Source organism: Myodes glareolus, chromosome 13, assembly GCF_982192425.1.
Source record: "Myodes glareolus chromosome 13, mMyoGla1.1, whole genome shotgun sequence".
NCBI classification, from domain to species: Eukaryota; Metazoa; Chordata; class Mammalia; order Rodentia; family Cricetidae; genus Myodes; species Myodes glareolus.
This window is the reverse complement of record NC_142038.1, coordinates 12,346,176-12,367,445: the sequence shown is the minus strand read 5'-3', so window position 1 is coordinate 12,367,445 and position 21,270 is coordinate 12,346,176. Positions and strand designations below refer to the sequence as shown.

The following is a 21,270-nucleotide window of genomic DNA, read 5'->3' as shown; positions in this document are numbered from 1 at the left end:
GTCCAGGAGGTTAAGGAGAGGCAGTTTCAATGTTTGCCTTTTTAGTGTTACAGGGAAATGGCCGGTTGGAAGAGGATGTCTCATCCTCAATATCCCCAAAGCCATTAACCCTTATTAACATTCCTCTTCAAGAGTTGAGGCCCTAAATCACTAGAAACCAGACCAGGGACCAGGATCCCCAAATAGAGCGTTTCTGAATTTAAGCCAGGACAAGTTATTTCCAGCTTCCCTACTTAGGGCAGGTATCGGGTCCTTTCCCCTAAACTGCCTGCACTGTTTCTGATTTTACTCCACCACTCCTTTATTAAACATTATGCCTCTGTAGGTGGCTTTTTATTGTAACTGTTCTCTATTTAAAGTATTTAAAGTCATTTTTGTGTGGATGCTTTGTTTTCATGGGACAACTCTACCTTTCATTGGAGATGGTGTATTGATGTTAAGTTACTGTTGCTATGACTAGATTTAAATCTCATTTGAGCTTTGTTTTCTGTTACTATTTGTGGCTCTTTGGGTTTTCTTCTGTCAGGCCTCTTTGGGGTTATTTTTTCTTATTTCATTTAATTTTCTGTATTCCTTTAGGTATAAGTTGTCTTAATTCTGGTTGCTTTATAGACTATAATAAACATCTTTCTTTAGCTTTGTAATGCAGTTGCTTTTTCCTTTTCTGTTTCTCTACTGTTTACTCTGGTCTAAAACTTACATCTGTGTGTTCTTTCAGTTGCAAAGTTCTCTTGATCCCCTCCATTCCTTAGACATTGTGAGAAAATAATACCATCTTTTATCTTTAACTATTAACATTTTCAGCTCTTTTAATTTTTTTCGTGATTTAAGGTTTTCTTTTGTTGTAATTTTTCTTTATCCTGAAATTTTCTTTAGTATTTATCTTCTGCAGAGACTGTTAGAAGCAAGTTGATTAAGTTTCTGTTCCACAGTATATATTTGTGTCTTGATTTCTTTTGCAAAGGCCACTTTGCTTGTTTGTGAACTAATGGGTTAGGAGTTCTTTTTTCTCAGCTCTGTAAAGATGTTCCATTGTCTCCCAACTTTCATTGTTTCTTCATACTTTGCTTTTCTGCCTCTGTAATGGATTGTTCTACTCTGGCTGCTGCCAGAATAGACAAGATTTTAAAGACAGCAAGAATGGGTGTTATTTTATAGTTTCTACAGGGAGGGAAGATGTGACTTCAGTTTGACTTCTATAGAGATGACTGAGCATTAAAGGAAAAAAGCAAGGATGCAGGCAAAGCTAAAGATGTGGGGATAGAGAGGGTAGAAGGGCCACTGGATGTGAGAGATTCCTCTAAGTGCTAACTTGACACCTACTCAGGTGGCTTCTTCTGGAGTAGGGGTTTGAACCCTCAGAGGAATTCCTACCCTGAGGGTCTTTGAGAGGAGTTTAGAAAGTTGAAAAGGATTTGTACCAGAAGGGTTCTAAGAAAAGATAGTGTGGCCCGCCATAACTTGTTGGGTAGTTAGTTTAAATTACTTGGTGTTCACTAGACCTCTTGGGTGTTTTAAGTTCAGGTGGTTTGTTTGTTTTGTTTTTTAAGTTGAAAATATTTTAAGACTTGGAAATGTTTCAACCATTTTCCCTCTAGACTTTAATTTATTTCAATTTGTGTCTACTCTTGTTAATGTATTTGTACACATTGTTAAGACTTCTTTTTTTGAGTTTTTTATTTTACTATTCTTGGTTAGGTAATTTGTAGTAATGTATACATTTCATTAATTTATTTTTTGACCACTGGGTTCTTTATTTCAGAGTTGGTAATTTTCAGTTTTAGCATTTGTTTGATTCATTTCTGTAGTTTACATTTTTTGATATTTCCCGATCTGTTCATTAATTTCATGAACATATTTGTAGTAATTACTCTAAAGCTCACATCGATCTGTTTCTGTTTGTGTGACTGTTAGTTGTGTGCTAGTTCTGTGAAATAGCATTGTCCTACCCTCTGAAGAGCTGGGTTTTGTTTTAGCGTGTATTTAGTAGCTTCAAAATCTAGACTTTCTTCTACTGTTGGCAACCGCTGCATTATCAGTTCTTTGCGCTTTTCCATTACCGGTTTCCTCAACCCCTGTAGATTTGTCCATGTGTGTCAGTCAAGCATTCGTGCACAGGTCACAGTTTGAAGATTCCTCCCCAGTGGCTCCTTTATTTCCTTGTGTTAAGCTGCAGTTTTATGTGTGAGTTCTAGTTATCCTGAATTACTGAGACTGGGGTTTGCCCTTAAGTACAAAGTCTTGGGAATGCAGCTCTCATCTAATGCAGCATCCCTAACCCACAACAACTTGGGTTTCAGTTTGCATGCTTCTGGTTTTTGTACTTTGTTTTTAAATGCTTTTTATATTTGGTTGGTTAAAACTGGTTTGAGGAAAATTACCTAATTGAAGCTCCTGACCTTTGCTGGAAGTGGAGTCTGCTCTGCGCTAGTACGCTGTGTCTGTGTGCTTTTGACCTGATGTAGGATCAGTCTCTCCTCAGCCTTCCAGTGGCTCTTACTTATTGTGTTATGCTTGGAGAATCTTGTCTGGATCATAAAACCTATGAATTTCTCTTTATGTTCCTTTGTGTTTAGTTATGTTAAAGTTGTGTCTTTAATAACTACACATACTCTAGTTGCTTTGTACGTTACACAGTGGATACGCTTTAGAGTGTTTGGCTGGGTGTGGTGATGTACAACCATAATCCCAGCCCTTGGGAGGCTGAAGCAGGTTTGTGTGTTTCAAGCCAGCTTGAACTACATATGAAAGAAACAAGCAAGCATTTTGCTAGCCAGAATTGATGTTTTTAAATAAGATTTTCAGTTTGAGGGAACGGAGCAGGTGAGGGATGAGATCCCCATGGGGGCGTGACCCGGGTCAGGCTGAGGTACGCCAAGGTCTGCATCAGTCTGCATCTGTCCATTCATGTTCTTACCCGTTGCTGTTTATTTGCTTTATTTCAGGCCCAGTAGAACACAGTTTAAGTGCTTTGTGCCTAGATTATGGTGGTCCTGTTGTTCTCAGAGGAACCTGAGTGAAATGTTCTTCTAATACGATAACAGAATAGTCTCTAGTTATGCCGTTATTTTCCTTTAATCAGCTGTATACTATTCATTTCAGTTCAAAATTACAAGAGGAAGATCTATATTATTCTTTCATTTCTTGACTTTTTTTTTCCTCATTCGTAGTATGGTGATGTTTGTACTGTTAAAAAGTGAGATTGTCTAAAACATATCAAGGCAATACAGAAAAATTTCTAAGTATTTCCCCCTTTCCTTTCTGTCCCTCTGTCCCTTTCTTTCTCCCCTTTCCCAGCAACTATTCAATTCCAGTTACTTTGCACTTTAAATCAGGGGTGTCCTGCAACCAAATAGCTGTTTTAAGGGGCCCTGGGTCAGTCTAGATTAATGGTTCTCAACCTGTGGGTCATGACCCCTTGGGGGGGTCAAAAGATCTCAGACCATCAGAAAACACAGATATTTACATTATGATTCATAACAGTAGCAAAATTCCAGTTACAATATAGCAACAAAATAATTTTATGATTGGGGGAGGTCACTGCAAGGAGGAACTGTATTGAAGGGTTGCAACATAGGAAAGTAGAGACCCACTCCTCAGATTGTCCCTAGCCTCAGGAGAGCCTGTGCTTTCCCACTGCCCTTCGCTGATCCAGTTGTCTAACTAATGGTGAGAAAATGTGAGGCTTAATCACTCATTTATTCTTAAAGGTTATTAGAAATGTTCCCTCTTTCTCAAATTTTGTTGATTTTGGTAGTATGTGTGAAGTGGAATTGAATTGCAAAAAAATATATTTGACTAAAGAGTATAGCTTCATAGCTGAAAGATAAGGCCACCAAAACTCCATTCTGAAAGTTCCATTTCAGTTCTTCCCTTTGCCCACAGGCCAGTAGCTACTCTGAGATGAAGTAGTAATAGTGACTCTGACTTGCCTATACTCTGGAAAGATACAAAAAGGAACTTTAAGATGTGTTGTATTGACTTCAGTGTATCTACGGTGCCCTTTATAGATGATGGCAAGGAAACAATTGCAGCTTTCAGTGAAGCTGAACTCCTTTAAGTAGTACAAATGGATAACTGGGACATTTTAATCCTGGGTATGTCTGGTTGGTTTATTTTACTTATTTGTTTTTGAGACAGGATCTCATAGACCAGGCTGGCCTTGAATTTCCTGGGTAGCCTAGACAAGCATTGAATTCCTCTTCCTCCTACCTCTATCCTCCAAGTGCTGGGAATGCAGGTGTGTGCTACCACACTCAAATGATAAGTATTTATTTTCAGTGGGACTGTTTCTATATTAAAAGCACCAATTGACAGCTATTTTTAATTGAAGTGAGCTTGTTGTTGTTGCTGTTTTTTTAAACTGAATAATGAACTGAAGGCTTGTTAGTGGGGTTGATGGCATAGAATGAAGTCTTTAAGTAGAGGAAGTTGGAAAGGATGTTATAGGTATGACTGCATTAGGTTAGTGAGCATTGGTGTTCTCATATAAAACATAATCATAACTTATCTGGAGTCACATGTTCCATTTATTGGCTTCCTTCATATAGAAAATATAGTGGCCAACTGTGACCCATGGTGGGTGAAGCCATGTATATCTTCTGGGTGAAGGAAGTGTTCTGTACATTCTCCATGCTTTGCATCATGGTACTTTGAATAACCATGCTTCCATGTTCACATCAACTTTTTGTTTTTCAATTTATGCACAGCACTTGCTCTGAAATTTGGGGACTGAGTACACCAAATACGGTAGATCAGTGGGATACAACAGGCCTTTACAGCTTCTCTGAACAAACCAGGTGAATATTCTGCCCTCTCTGAACCCTAGAGACCTGGTGGGAGGGTGTGCTTTGGAAGATCTCGACGGGGTTGCGTAGTGTAACTTTTGCCTAGGATGTTAACTTATTGTGAAGAAGGCATAGCATGTAAATTATCTGCTTGCCAGTATTAAAAATATATTAAATGTTTCAACTGATGTTTTGGTCAATGCAATTTTAGTTTTGAATCTTTAAATGATTGTGTCCCATAAATAAGTCCTTTTTATAGTTCTATACTCACTGTAGTCTAAGATTACACAGATTTGTTATTGGCCTAATTTTTAAGTAGATTCTAGTTTTTTCTAAATTTCTTGTTAGTCTCATTGTTATACTAGTATCTGATGAGCGCTTACATCACAATTAACAGTAGACTAACGTGTTTTTCTGTCATCTTTTTTTTAATCACTTCATTCTCTTGTAAGCCCATTGGTATTTGTCCATTTCATCTCACGTTCATAACCATCCGCATTTCTGTGTGAGCTTCATAAATAAGCCTCAGATATCAAAAGTCACACTTGAATAACAACGTTAGTCCCAGTAAGTTACTGTCACATCATTGTTGGTATTTACTGCCATTTTCATACTACTTCCTTTTTTTGACAACCAGTTGCTTCAGAATTAATGCCTTTGAGGAATTAGCTTATTAAAAATAGACATGAAATTTTCAAGTATAACCACATAACATTTTGTAGACCACCTGCCCACGAGGCTAGCCTTCTGTTGGCATGTGAATTGTTATACGCACACTGATAGGAGACAGGTGCGAGTGCCGCTGCTTGCTTGATCAGATCCAAGCCGGAGTGCACTGTTCTTCCTGAATATCACTAAAGCTAACTCAATGGTCGTGGTTTCCTTCATTGTGCTCTTAGTGTATTAATTCATCCCCTTTGATGAATCTAGTCTCTCCTTCTAAAAATGCCTTCCTCTTTCCCCTTGCTTCCGAATAGGTCTCTTGATGGCCGTCTTCAGGTTTCGCATCGGAAAGGGTTGCCACATGTTATATATTGCCGGTTATGGCGCTGGCCGGACCTTCACAGTCATCATGAGCTCAAGGCAATTGAAAACTGCGAATATGCTTTTAATCTGAAAAAAGATGAAGTGTGCGTAAATCCTTACCACTACCAGAGAGTTGAGACACCAGGTAGGAAAACTAGGTGGTTTTTGGTTTTGTTTTCCTGGCTTTAAATTAAAAGGCTGACTGAAGGCTAATATTCCTTGTGCCTCCGGGAAATTTTAATGTAAAGTTGTAATAAATTCTCTTGAGTATATTATTTGGTGGAAGTTTTAAATGCTTTCTTATTTTTTAAACTTCATGGAGAAAGGGGCATGTCCTCTTCCTGGGAACGTACTCTGTTGGACAGGCAGGTGTGTATCCAGGAAATTTCACAGACTTGCTGTCTGCTAAAAGTTGTCCATGTGTCTCTGGTACCTACCTTCAACGTTCCACTCTGACTGCTTTCAGAGTGATAGCATTTTTAGAGAAGTAATTGAATGAAGTTTATGTAGGACTTTGGATTAGCGAGCTAAAAATAATCCTATATTCTTAGAAAAATTTTTACATCTGACTTTAGTGATGACTTTTCATTCACCATTTCTAGTGGAATTTTATAAGTTCTTATGTTAATATAGTATTGACAGGGTCAGATTGTTCCCTAAAGTAAAAAATAAACCTTAGTTTGGGAACTTAAATGGTGAATTACATAAGTCAGCTCCATGATGAGATTTGTCAGGTTCTTAGTGTCATAATACCAGACAGGTGTACCAAGACTTTGAAAAATGAAGCTGTTGCCTTCTGTCTTGTGAGAACCTTGAGTAAAGAAAGACCCCTCTCCTTTCGCACACTTGCTACTAACTCTGATTTCTTTAACTCCTGCAGTTTTGCCTCCAGTATTAGTGCCTCGGCACACAGAGATCCTAACAGAACTGCCGCCTCTGGATGATTATACCCACTCCATTCCAGAAAACACTAATTTCCCAGCAGGAATTGAGCCACAGAGTAATTACATCCCAGGTATTTTTGCCTTGAAAATCTCTTAAAACGTAGGTAAATAGCAATCTTGTAACAAATGCCAAGTGTTAGTAATGTGGTTTAATTTTCAAAATGTTCTTGGCTCTGTATTGAGCAGTCTGATTTGTGGGGATGGTTTTGTGCAGGGTCTGCTCCCAACACATTAAACAGTTTATCTTGATAAGAGGTTTACTTTTAATTTCCTTTTCTTTCCAGTGACTTTAAACAAAATACTCTTGAGAAGTAGGAAAAAGATCCTAGTAAGTTTGTCATAGCTGCTGAAGTAGAGCGGAGTCCAGAGCGTGATCATACTATGTCCTGGAACAGACATAACCATGCATCTCTAAGCAGTCATTTCCCATGGGGAATTTGCTGGTGCTTATGGCGAATAAACACTTAGTACGTGCAATATTTTAGTTTTATAGATAGCAACGCATTGAGGAAAATAAAGCTCTTGATTATGTTTCTCCTGGGTCTTAGGCAATTCTGCTGAGAAAAAAAATGAGTGAATACAGCTGCGTGGTTCTCAAATTCTTTGGTAAACTGTGGAGTCTGTGGGGTGAAAGGAGGGGGACAACTGTGGATTCAGTTGTCCCTTTCCACCTTTGCTTGAATGCCGGGCATTGATCAGGTTGCCAGGCCTGTGTGGCAGTCACTGTACCTGCTGAGCTCAGATTCTGCTCTTATCTCTTGTTTTATGTGACCCAGTAATATTTCACAATTCAGTACCAACTCCTATAGTTTTTATTGTTTCCTAGAAAAAAATAAAGATACTTATTCTTTGTTTGCAGAAACTGATCAGGAACTATTTGTGTTCTGAAATTTTAATGTCTTTTAGTACCTGCCTGCCTGCCTCTTCCATTCCCTCATCTTTTTCTGATTTTTTAATCCCATTCCAGCTTTTATTTTATGCAATAGAAATATGCAGGGAATCAAAGACTTTTATTTTATTTGGCATATTACATTATAAAAAATGATATTTGTCCATTGAAGATAATTTTTAAATTATTAGGGAAAAATGAGTTTTATTGGTTTTAGTAGCTCATTTAAGTATTGATTTATTTCAAAAGACTACATTTTAAGAGCTTCTCTATACTATGCCAACCTGCTTTTAGCCCTCAGGTGCTAGTATATAGAAACTTTTTGTGACATTAGTAAGGAAGAGGAGTAAGGTGAGGGAGGAGAATCGTAAACTGAAACATTTCCTTTTTGGGAGAATTGAGTATCTTTTATCACTGGCTAGAAGTGGAGTGGGAATGTGTGTGTGACCCGAAGTGCAGCATTTAAGTCTTTTGCGTGGCAGCTGTTGTTACTTCATAATGCAAACAAATTAAAATTTGTGTGTATCACAGTCTCTGAGACACACACCAGAGAATTACTTGCAATATTATTCAGAATGTGTTTTCATTTAATATTAAGAGGTTTAGACTTTTTTTTCTTTATTGTTTTAACTATTTAGATGTTAGTGTTTTTTAAAGTAGCAAATTAGAAGGGAAATGCTCAGTTTTTCTGGACACTCAGGCTTTCCAGCTCCCATTGACAGCAAAACCAAAGAATTTACTTTTGTTTCTTTTCATAATTTTTATTTTCTTTTTTTTTAAAATATTTATTTATTATGTATACAATATTCTGTCTGTGTGTATGTCTGCAGGCCAGAAGAGGGCGCCAAACCTCATTACAGATGGTTGTGAGCCACCATGTGGTTGCTGGGAATTGAACTCAGGACCTTTGGAAGAGCAGGCAATGCTCTTAACCACTGAGCCATCTCTCCAGCCCCCATAATTTTTATTTTCAATATAATATTTGAACAAATATTAGATTTGAATAAGTATAAATAAAATACAATTTTATTTTTATTAATTTAAATTATACGTAACATGTATGTCTATTTGCATGTCAGTGCAGATACCCACAGAATTCAGAAGGGGGTGTTGACTTCCCTAGAGTTGAGTCAACTGACCTGGTGCTGGAACTGAGTTCAGGTTCTTTGCAAGAATAATACCTGCTCTTAACTTCTGAGCCATTGCTCCAGTCCCTCAAAAGAACTTTTATCATTATTTTAATGCTAATAGCTTATCAGTTTATAAATAAATAATAATGGAGGATGGTAATAGAATGAGATAAAGTGTCTTAAAGTTGAGTTTTTTGCATCTTAGACCTTTGAACACCAATGTTGAGACTGTCAGATCTCAGCTTTTTAAATTTTCTTACATTTAATATTTAAAATAGTGTGTATTTTCATTTTTTATTTGGATCTATGAAGATACTTTGCTTTTAGAATTTTAGTATAAACATTTTGACATAATGGCTTCTAAATGAGAATGGGGGAGGCAGTTTGTTTTAAAGACAGGTTGACTCTTACTGTATAGACCAGATTTGCCTCGAACTTAAAGGGATCCTCCTTCCTTTGCCTCCTTGAATAATGTCAGAATCTTTTTTCTGTTGTATGTCTGCATTATTTTGAGTTACTGTTAAAAATTGAAAATGATACACTGTTGAAAATTTTTTGAACTTTTACCATTAAAATCACAAATGATAAAATTGTATGCATGTTTTTATTATCTTTGAAATTTACTAAGTTTTATAGGTGCCTCCTGAATGTAAACATTTTATTCCAAAAATGTATTGGAAATGATGCTAGAGTCCTATTTTCAGCAAGTACTTTATGTAGTTTCTGCTTCGTTTAGAACTGTCAGGCAGTTAGAAATCTAAGCAGGGGTGGTGGATTCAGGGTAGGTCAATCCTGAGTCACCTACTCAGGATAGTTTAGTGTATTTTGAAATCCCAGCTGTGTGTACATCAGTCTTCTCCCAAGTGACTGTCCGTGCCTGTACATGGTGTCCACTAGTTAAAAAGAGCAAGACTACTAATGTCTTTGAATCCTGCCGAGAGGTATCTTTGTAGTTAAGCTCTTGACTGTTTCAGAGTACGTACACATGAGCCAGATGTTAAATAATACATAAGAAAATATGGCAGAAAAACTGGGTTTTGTTATAGGTATGCTTTAGGGATTCATCTACAAGATACGGATTAGACCCTCAGTTGCGGACCCAGTTTTGCTGTTTATAATGATGTATATGTATACACATAGAGAGTAGTATCTAAGTTTGCTTTTGATGTTTCATGTGTGTGTACAGATACACACATATATATATACATCCTTTTTTTGGTTTTCTCATTGCTTACATATGGTAACTGGGAGAAAAAGCTGAAATCAAATCAACTATATTTGATTTGTTATAGAAACGCCACCACCTGGATATATCAGTGAAGATGGAGAAACAAGTGATCAACAGTTGAACCAAAGTATGGACACAGGTAAATATGAGCTTTTCAGTAATCGGTCATTGAGTTGACTTTCTGTGATCTCAGAGCATGTCACTAGATTCAGCTAACCACAAATCAAGAATTTTTGAAAATAAAACTTGATTCTGGGGCCTAGTAAGTTGACTGAGTGGCTCAAGGTGTTTGCTGTCATGACTGCTCAGGTTTGATTCTCAGAACCACAGAGTAGGAGGAGAGAGTCAACTACTGTAGTTGTCTCTTGATCACCACACGCACAGCATGGGCATGCCTGCCCACAGTAGCTACCCATCCCAGTGTGAGAAAGCAAACTGTTGGTTCAGGAGCAATGTTTGCTGACACTTAGAGAAGTTGGAATATGTACTCGAAAAGTGAACCTCACCTATCTTGACAGTATCTGAGCTGCCGAATGGGCACTCAGTGTTGTCAAAAAAATGAATTGTACCACTCCACAGTTGGTAGATGTTTCTCTTACCGGACAAAGTACTCAGTGTCCTCCCCCAAGTATTCTACACTGCTTTCAAAGTTTTAACTTTGAAAGTTAAATAAACCCGTGAATAAACATCTTTCATAATAGACCAGTCACCTGCCTTTAAGAACGATGTGAGAACAGAAGAGGGAGACCAGCTTTTCTGTGCTTCTGTAATTTTCTAGCGAGTTCTGAATTAATAGTAAACTTTTTACATAAGGTACATTGTTCCTGATCTAAATTTGATTAATTTCTGATAATTAACTATTATGTGCAGTGTTGGGGAAGTTTTAGCATATAGTAGTGAATATTACATACTCCAAAACTTAAAGGTGTTTGTCAAGTAATAAGCGCTAAAGCCCAGGGAAACCAAGTAGGGTACCCTTGAAAATGCTTTGATGTTATTGTCTAGATTGATTTATTATTCAACCTGTCTTACTTTAAGGATTAGTTTGTGTCTTAGTCACTGTTCTGTTGCTGTGGAGAGACTCTGACCAACTCTTAGGCAACTCTTAGGAAAGAAAGCATTTAGTTGGGAAAGAAAGCATTTAGTTGAGGGCATCCTTAACTATTTTAGAGGTTTAGTCTGTAAGCATCATGGCAGGAAGCATGGCTGCACACAGGCAGGTGCTGGAGCAGTAGCTGAGAGCTACATCCTGATCCATAGGTGGAGAGTGTTCCGTGACACATTTCCTCCAACAAGGCCACATCTCCTAATTCTTTTAATCCTTTTAAATAATGACACTCCCTGGTGACTAGGAGGCAAATATTTGAGCCAATGGGGACCAAATCTTACTCAAACCACCACAGTTAGTAATCCAAACTGGCCTGAAATTTACTGTCTGATCCAGGCTGCCCTCTAACTCAGATCAACTTGCTATAACCTTTGAGTGGTTGAATTATAGGCATAAGCCACCTTCTCTAGCCTATCTAAATTATCTTTAAATGGATTATTAATATTGGAGGAGGGGAGAGCTTTCTATCAATTTTGTTGTTTGACTCTTTCCATCTGCTAGATGCCCAGGAAAGATGCCTCTGTTGTAGCCAGTATTTATGTCTGACAATAAGAGTGGTAGATAAAAAGATAGATGATAATCTAATGATGATTGAAAATAGCAATTTGCATATGTTAATGTATATGATACTTGGATTTTCAAATATGTATCTTTGCTCAGTATGCTTTGGTGACATTATCTTTGCACTGTGGTAGGTAGCTGTTACCATGGCATTGAAAGTGGGTACCATATATGACTGAACATCATACATCACAAGTGAATCAGTATTTCAGACTTCTATATATACGTAATAAGAACATGATTGTTTCTTAGGTTGTGGAAAAACTGGAGCACTTAACATATTGCTGATAATGTAAATTGTTGTAACTGTTTTAGGAAAGTTGGTTTTTCTTCAAAAATTAAATATAAGATTACTACGTAGTCCCATCATTTCACTCCTAGATCTATACCCAAGAGAATTTAAACAGGTCCACGTAAAACTCGCAAGATTGTTTGTGTTGTAAACATTATATATTTCATTTCACAAATGGAAACAACCCAGATGTCTACCACATTTTGAATGGGTGAACAACATGAGGTATGTCCCTACAGTAGAAGTATGACCTGAAACCTGTGAGAGAGCATGGCCCTGCTGGCTTCTGTGAGAGTAATATTAAGCCATTCAATTTGTGGTACTTTGTTATATAAGTTAAAGTTGGTTAATATAAAGCTAATAAGGTTTTGAGAATGTATTACTAATAATGATAACTTGTCTTTAATAGTTTGTGAACTTTGTAGGTACTTAATATATTATTTTTAATTCTTTTGTTTTAAGCTTTGAGGATTATACAAGATGGCCTAAAACACTTCAAATTAGACTAGTTCTAGATTTGCGGCACCATCCTGCCTCAGCCCCCTACTTGCTGGGATTACAGGCATGTACCACCATACTAGGCCATGTTGTATTTTTTTTTTCCCTTGGTTTCTCAAGACAGGGTTTCTCTGTGTAACAGCCCTATCTGTCCTGGAACTCATTTTGTAGACCAGGCTGACCATGAACTCACAGAGATCTGCCTGCCTCTGCCTTCCGGGCACTAGGATTAAAAACTTACACCACCACTTGGCTCATGTTGTATTTTTTAAGCATACAAAAAATTTTGAGATGAAAGGATAAACTTAAGTAACTAGAAACTAGCCTATAATTTTTTCTTACTATCCAGTTCTATACCTGGAGCCCACATGAAGGTAAAGGAGATGATCAGCTACAGAGTTGTCCTCTGACCTCCCTACATGCACCTTGGCATACATGTCACACACAGTAGTGTATTGAAGGAAAATAACAATATTTTTGTATTATTTATGATTGCAGAATAAAGACATGCATAATACTCTATTAAGGAAGATTGTTAGCTGGATATTTTATACATGTTCTTTATCTGATTGAAAAAGTTCTATTCATTAGTTTATTGATTGATGATAGAAAACTCTAGGGTCTCATGCATGCTAGGCAAGCCTCTTATCACTCTTTGTGCTCTCAGTTCAATTCCTATATTCTGTGAGATGAAGTCTCCAAAGTGATTTTTCTAATGATAGTGTTAAGTGTGAGCAGGGTGGTTTTGTGTGTGTGTGTGTGTGTGTGTGTGTGTGTAGATCACTATAGCTGAAGATAGCTGGGTTTAGTTCTGGGTCCTCTATTTGCTTTCTTCATTCAGTGTATTTTGCCCTTTTACAATTGTGACTCTGTAGTACAACCACCATACTCCACACGCAATACTGGGTCTGTTTCTTTGGTACTTACTCAAGTGAATTGAAAACACATCCTCCACAGAAAAATGTGACCTTGGGCGCTTATAGCAGTTTGGCCATTTAAAAAATTTTGAACAAAACTAAGATGTTGATAAATTGTGATACATCCGTACAGTGTCAGGTCATTCAGCATGAGGAAGAAATGGTAACATATGGTGAAACTTTAAATATATGTACTAAATGAAAAATGGTGATCTGTACAGGCCACATACATACTGTGTAATCCCAGCTGCCAGACTTCCTGAAAAGGCAGGCCTTTTTCTAACAGAAAGCTTAAGGTTCCAGAGTAAGAAGAATTGAGTAGGTAAAGCCATAAGGTAATTAGGCTGATATCTGTGATAGTAAAAATGGAGATGCGTATTATATATTTGTCAAAACCTACCGATAATAAATATAAGAGTGGGTCTTGTTGTAAATTGTGGGCTTTTGATAACAATACATCCAAGTATGTTTAGCAGTTACAGCATATCTACCATTGGGATCTGGGAGCATGGATAGAGTGACAGGTATAAGTCTTTTTACACTTTTTACACTTGATACCCAATTTTTGTATGACCCTAGAAATGCTCTAAAAAAAATTGAGTTTTTTATTTTGTTTTGTTTTGTAATGAAGTTTTAAATATCACCTTTAAAGATACTCTAAAGTAGATCCCAGAACTGGGGAAAGTGTTTACAAATGCATGAGATTTCTAGGAACTGTTTTAATTTAAAAACATAGATGTCAAAAGAGGGAGAAAAGATAGTAATTAATAGGAATAAAAGTGGGTGAAAATACTTGTAAATAAAAAAAAGATTAAAGAACCATTCTTTTAAGAATGTTAATTTGGTAACTATTACCACACAGTGATAGTGAAAAAAATACAACTTATAAGTTGGTATGACTAAACATTTTGATAGTGAACCTTTATACTTAAGAAAACACACAGTGCTCCCTTTGTGAGGAACTCATCCTACAAACATGCATGAACTTGTAAGCAAAAGATACACACAAATTTTGGGGGGATATTTTAGCTGTAGATAGGCAGTCCTGTCTCATAGCCAAACTCCTGAGCGCATTTACAATATGAGTGTTTGTTTCATTGATCAATTACCTCTTGTTTAAAAGAATGCTTTCTAAAAAGGTTGAGTTTGCTTAATTTAAGTTTTAAAATTTATAATGAGCCTTTCTTTTGTCACACCTGAAAACAAATAGCAAGCTTCCGTTAATTCTGATGAGTGTGTTAGACATGTAAATGTTAGAAGATAGGAATGATTGGGCAGCTCTTCCGTCTCCAGTTGTTTATATCTATTTCAGGAAATAACGTGGATTTTGGTTCATTGTTCTAAGTATATTTTGACCTTTCTCATTTGTACTTGTTGTGATTTGTCAACATTTTTTACCAAATGAAAAAAAAAGACATGGTTATGTAATATAATTGTTTTCTAAAAACTAGTGTTTGCTAGATCTCACTCTCTGATCTGTGTCTGCGGTGACTGCTTCTTTACCTGTGTCCCATGCTGTCGTATGTACTGTTGGTAGGGTGAATGGTGCAGAGTGCTATCCCCCCCTCCCCCAGTCTCCTGTACTGTGGCACTGGGAGCATGTGGAGCATGGTTTTTTTCATGATCTTTTTGAGACTTTGCCTAAACGTGTAGAGGGTGCTGCTTGTGGGATTGGTGGTGCTTGTGATTGTCGTAAGAGTATTTAATATTTGCAACAAATGTAGTTTAAATTCTGCTTCTATGACTTACCCCCTCAATTTGTGTATTTGTGCCTTGTATTTTCTGGATTAGATTTAGAATATTTATATAAAACTGAAAAAATTGAGTATTTTTATAAGAAAATAGAGTTCAGTACAGCCAATCTCAATAAAGAAGTTAGCTTCAGATAATAGAGAAATCTCTTAGATTTGTTAGCTTGAATTTTACAGAATCTACTGAACTCTTAAAGAGTGTGCTGTCAAAATACAACTGAAATTGTTACAGAACATAGAAAATGACATAAATCTAAATTGCCACAAGTCTGGTCAGAACCTTCTAGCTGTCTTCATATGTTAACTAATTCTTATTATCTTACTTGAGACTGATGCAGAAGTTCTGAATAAGTGATTTATTGTTTCAGCTCTAACCAAGCCAAGTGCCCTGTTTAGTAGGAAAACCCTAGACACAATACAGACAAGTGTGTCCATTCTCAAAGCTGTTTATTAAAATGTGACATGATCCCCAACACATGCTTCAGTCTTAGAATCAAGTCACCAAACAAATGACCAAATGTTCTGCAACCCTGATTGATACTTCGACCTTCCTATAGGTTGGTAAATGATCAGTGCGAGAGGAGAGTGAGCAAAAGCAGATGTCACAAAACTGAACTAAAAAATGAACTAAGAGATATGTAAATGAAAATGTCCATTTAAGACAGGGCCGCTTAGCCTGACATGATGGCACATGTCTTGAATCCAGCACTTAGGAGGCAGAAGCAGGTGGATCTCTCTGAGTTGAAAGCCAGCCTGGTCTACAGTGTGAGTTCTAGTAGAGCTAGAGCTTTATTATTGAGACTCTGCCTTGAAATACAATCAAATAAAAAGACAGAGTCTCTTGTAGCCCACCTGTACTTATTTCCACCTGGCTCTGTCGCTGACGTTGGCCTTAAACTCCTGATCTTCTGCTTCTGCCTTGTAGGAGGTGGGATTATAGGCATGAACCACCAGCCCGGATTAAGACTGCACTTATGTAGACTATGTTTTTGTCTATTGTCAGTTATACATTGGTGGTGTTAATGGGAATGTGTGCTGGTATAACCTTTGTGGATGATAATTTAGCCAGGATCTATGAAAATTGCAAAGGCACCAACCTTTTAACCCGGCACTTTTTGAGTTCCTTTCAGAAAAACTGGGCTAATCAAAGGTGTGAGATGAGTTGCAGTCTTGGTTTCTAAAGTCAGCAATCGTCTCTGTTCCCGTGATGTAAGTTAAGTTAGGCTGCCAGCCGATACAGGGAGCTAGAAGAGCAATACAGAAACACCAGCACAAATGGTTTCTAATGAAACAACTCATGAGCATGTTTAGAACTGTTACTGCTTGTCTTGAGAAGGGGGGGACACAAAGAAGAAGTATAGTTGCTGATGCATTTCATAAACTATTTCTGGAAAGATACACAAAGAGCTGTCAGTAGTGGGCTTCTCCGGGTGGTGAGAAGACCAGTCAGTTTATATGGATCTCATGTTGTAGCCCCCTGGCTGGATTAAACTAAAATATGGGGTGTAGTTATCTGTATATTTATTATTGGTGAAAAAGTCAGAACCATTTTATTGGTACTCGATTGTAAGTTCTGGAGAAATGTCAATATCCTTTTCTTCCTCTGATGTAGGCTCCCCAGCTGAGCTGTCTCCTACCACTCTCTCTCCTGTCAATCACAGCTTGGGTAAGTTGCTGTTACTTCTTACTGTTTTCACTGGATTAAAGAAAGTCCTCTCTGGAAATTATTTTTGTATGTAACAAAACTTATTCAGATGGTTTATATCGGTGACATTAGAAAGGATTGATACAATGTGTTGGTGCTGCTTTCTATTGCTGGAGTTTATAAGACAGTCAATCATTGCAACTATGTTCTTTATGAAGTTGTATAGGTTTTGATGGGTGTTTATTTTGGATGTATCTTACAAATTGTTTTTTTTTCCTCTTGTGATCTTCCTTATGATACATCTCAGTCAAAATGACTAGTTGCATGTGATACGCATTTTCTGTTAGTGAGTTGTCCACTGGTGCCAAAACCTGCACACTTGTCCTTGACTCTGCTTCTTACATGTATGAAGGTAGACCGTTTCAGGGAGTGTGCTTCTTATGTGTAGGAAGGTGGACAATGTCAGGAGTGTTTGTTTCTCCCACCATAATATCTCTTCTTCGACTTTACTTGGCTTTATGTTTTGTCCTATCTGGAATTACCTTCTCAATGTGTTTTAGGAATGCACCCAACCACAGCAGACTGACCCATAGTCTGGTTTTTGTTGTTTTTTTTTTTGTTTTGTTTTTATTTTTTGTTTGTTTTCAACAAGAACTAGATGAAAACTAATAAATAATCCAGCTCATAAATTAACTTTATGAGATGGGGAAATTTTCAAAAATTGTATCTGGTGTGATCTATGGGTAAATTTTATATGAAATACTGAAAATCTGGTCTAATCTGTTTAAACCAGTGTTGATGCTCACACAGTGACTTCCTGAGCCTGTCTGTTGCCATGGAGTGTGTTCACTCTGTTTCGTTTTGAGTTGTTCATACAGCATTTCTTTCCCTTCAGATTTGCAGCCTGTTACCTACTCGGAGCCAGCCTTTTGGTGTTCGATAGCATATTATGAGCTGAACCAGAGGGTTGGAGAGACCTTCCATGCCTCACAGCCCTCGCTTACTGTGGACGGCTTTACAGACCCATCGAACTCGGAGAGGTTCTGCTTGGGTTTGCTCTCCAACGTTAACCGAAATGCTACTGTAGAAATGACAAGAAGGCATATAGGTATGTCTTATTTTCATTGTGTGGAAAAAAAAGTTCAGTTTACTCATAGTGTAGAGAATATGTGGTATTAGGTCAAAAGTTTGTATGAAAAAGCCCAACTTTGTCTCCATCTGTGAACTGCTTTAATAGGGTCTTGATTCTTAATCTACAAACTTTTGTCTTTTTTTGTTTGTTTGTATTTGACATTCTTGATAGTGAGAAGTCCTTTGATAAGTATATATTAAAAGTGATTAACTTGCTCAGTCTCTTTTAGTCAAAAAAGGGCAATGTTTAGTCTTGATCTTTTTCATTTTTCCCCTCCTCTTAGTGATTTTATATCTAATTCAGAATGCAGTCTGGGGCTTCAGAATAGAGTGGAGGATTTCTTACAGTCCCATGAAGCACGTTGGCCTGTGTGAGGTCAGCACTGCTTTCTCAGTCATGCTGGGCGGGATGCTGCCTGCTTCTCCATAGTAGAAAGTGGGGCATTCTGGAGACGAGATGAAGTGTAGACCTGAGAATCCAGACAGGAAAGAAACTTGTCAAACTGAAATATTCCCACTTGCTCCTAATTTAAGTTTGAAAATGGTTATTTCTCATAGATCTTGTTTGTGTTAATAGATTTGTTGTTGTAAGTTTTTAAAAGATCAACACAGTTTTGTCTTTTGTCTTTTCAAGGGGACCACCACCCAGCTCCCAGATAAATCACACACGGAGCCTTATTCTTAGTTATGAATGTCCAGCCTAGCTTGACTTACTTCTTGCCAGCTTTTCTTAAATTATGCTTTCTTCCTCTGGGCTTTTTATTTCTCTTACTTCTGTGTATCTTATATTCACTCATACTCCGTGACTGACTGGGTGGCTGGATGGCTGGCCCCCGGTGTCTTCTTCTTCTTGTTCTTTTGCTCCTTTCTTTTCTCAAATTTCTCCTATTTATTCTCTCTGCCTGCCAGTCCTGCCTCAACATTGGCCGTTCAACTCTTTAGTGGACTGTCAGGTGTTTTAGACAGGCAGGGAATCACAACTTCACAGAGTTAAACCAATGCAGCATAAACAGTAGCAGCACATCTTTACATCGTTAAACAAATGTTCCACAGCATAAACAAAGTAAAACAACTTAATACTCCCCAACACATTTTATCTCAGTTTTCAGTCTAATGTGGTAAGTTTCCATGATTATAACCCACATATACCCAGATTTTTTGGGAACCTTAGTGTTTTGTTTTTAACTGGAGGGGAAAAGTGTAGAGCTGCAGATTCTGAGCATTGTCTGGTCAATTCTTTACCTTCTTCAGCGTGCCTCTGCCTGTTTGGGATTAACCATTTCCTCCTGCAAAAAACGATGTTGATTACCAAAAGTTGACATATTGTGATCTTGTGTCCAGATACCACTGCAGATAAAGGCTGTGAACAGTTCTCCTGACTTTATCTACATTGTTTTTATTTTCTGTGTTTTTTATTAGACCTTTGTATTTTAAAGAAAATTAGTGGTTTCCTCTGCCCTTGCTCGTGTCTCCCAGCAAAATTTTAGTTCACTATAGATTTAGATTATCTTTTACGGTTTTTAAACTCTGGATTGTTAGTTTATCATGTGATCAGGGGATAGTCTGAAAAGTCTACTTTTGTGCTTATTTGCTATTCTTCCCACCCACCCCTGTGTTGGGGGTTTAATCAAGGATTATGTTAGTGCTACACAGGCACACTGTCTGGGTGTATCCTCCCGCTTGAACCCTATCTATCACTGATAACTAAATGCGTGGTTGGTGTTCCACAGTTCCAGAGTCCTCAGGCAGTAGGAGGGCAACAACTGCATTTAGCCTCTGCATACGGTTTGCTGGTTGTTCCACTGCTGCATACCAGGCTGATCTGCTGCTCTTCAGTTTTGTCTGAAGAATTTCTTAACCTAGTATGTGATTGCATTACAAAGTAGACATTTGCACAGCAGTGTAGAAGAGATAGTTTTGAGTCTTTTCTTAACCTAGTGGTGTCTTTAAGGAAAATTTGCCCAGATGTTAGTTAAGGTTTTCAAAATTAGCTTAATTTTTAAACCAGCAAGTTATTTTGTATGAAACTGTCTCGCTGTTATGTACTTTTTCTATATTAAAATGTTTTTCATGAGTGTTACTTTGAAAAAAAAAACAAAATTATTGTTAAAAGTTCTTGGGGAAAACGCTGTGATATATTTCAGAATTACAGCTCAGGAGGAATGAATGCATGGCTGTGAGAAAAGGTCAAGGAAATACCTTAGAATTCCTTCTAGATGCTTCTCTCAGGAACACTAAGAGAGTTAAGTGTTCTGAAACTAACCATGTGTATTTTGTTTTAGGAAGGGGAGTGCGCTTGTATTACATAGGTGGGGAAGTTTTTGCCGAGTGCCTAAGTGATAGTGCAATCTTTGTGCAGAGCCCCAACTGTAACCAGAGATACGGCTGGCACCCTGCAACAGTGTGTAAAATTCCTCCAGGTATGGACGCACCTAGGTAAATACACTGTCATATCAACAGTCAAAATAGCATAAGTCATATCAGCTTGTTTCACTAACTTTCTAATTGCTAATGATTTTAGGAATTAGGAACTAAATTTGCATGCTCCTTCTGAAACGTAAATTCCCTTTAAAACTGTTTTCTATAATGATGCTGTTTTTATATCTTATTATTTCTCAATTCTAGGCTGTAACCTCAAGATCTTCAACAACCAAGAATTTGCAGCTCTTCTGGCTCAGTCCGTCAATCAGGGTTTTGAAGCCGTTTATCAGCTAACTCGAATGTGCACCATAAGAATGAGTTTTGTGAAGGGGTGGGGAGCGGAGTACCGGTAATGGATCCCATGCTCAGTTTCTAGTCTTCACTCTGGTTATTTGTAGTCCCGGTTGCATCTTCTGTAGCTTATTATCTCTGTTTTGTACAGATCTTTATGTAGAATAATAAAAGAAAGCGGGTTAAGGACATAGCTCAGTTAGTGGAATGCTTGTATATCATGCATGAGGTGCTGAATTCAAGCTTTAGAAACAAACCAGGTGCTGTGACGTGTTCAAGGCCATGATAAGTTACATGAAATCTTTAGTTAAGAAAGTTGGAGGCCTGAAGATATGAAACTGAAAAATTATGCATTTGTATTATAGGAGACTTGACTAAATTGTGTGTAAGCATGCATTTTAACATAATGTAGAATGTTAAGTACCATAAAGGGTGTATTCGAAAGGTTAGGTCATTTTATAAAATCATAGGCGTCTTTACTTCATGCTCAAAGAAAGCTCTCTGATTGGAGTGTCATGTGATCTAGGTTCTAGAAGATGCATGTGGCTTTCAAGAGATAGGAAAGGACAGTATGGGAAGCTAATTCCGACAGCAGAGTAGCAGTGTGATTAGAAGTAGAGCTGGACAGTTGAGTTGAGATCAGCAGAGTAA

The 21,270-nt window shown here is 37.5% G+C and overlaps 1 protein-coding gene across 3 annotated transcripts in view; it reads left to right on the top strand.

Moving 5' to 3' along the window:
* Positions 1–21,270, top strand: part of Smad2 (SMAD family member 2) — a 67,195-nt gene that overhangs the window by 37,572 nt on the left and 8,353 nt on the right. For 2 of the 3 annotated variants that reach the window (XM_085676409.2, XM_085676411.2), the window contains exons 3-10: positions 4,710–4,799; positions 5,765–5,958; positions 6,694–6,828; positions 10,069–10,143; positions 16,744–16,797; positions 17,672–17,884; positions 20,190–20,327; positions 20,533–20,677. In XM_085676409.2, the coding sequence (XP_085532535.1) occupies positions 4,710–4,799; positions 5,765–5,958; positions 6,694–6,828; positions 10,069–10,143; positions 16,744–16,797; positions 17,672–17,884; positions 20,190–20,327; positions 20,533–20,677 (1,044 nt within the window). The remainder of the gene's footprint in view (positions 1–4,709; positions 4,800–5,764; positions 5,959–6,693; positions 6,829–10,068; positions 10,144–16,743; positions 16,798–17,671; positions 17,885–20,189; positions 20,328–20,532; positions 20,678–21,270) is intronic. The other variant, XM_085676412.2, reaches the window with a different exon arrangement.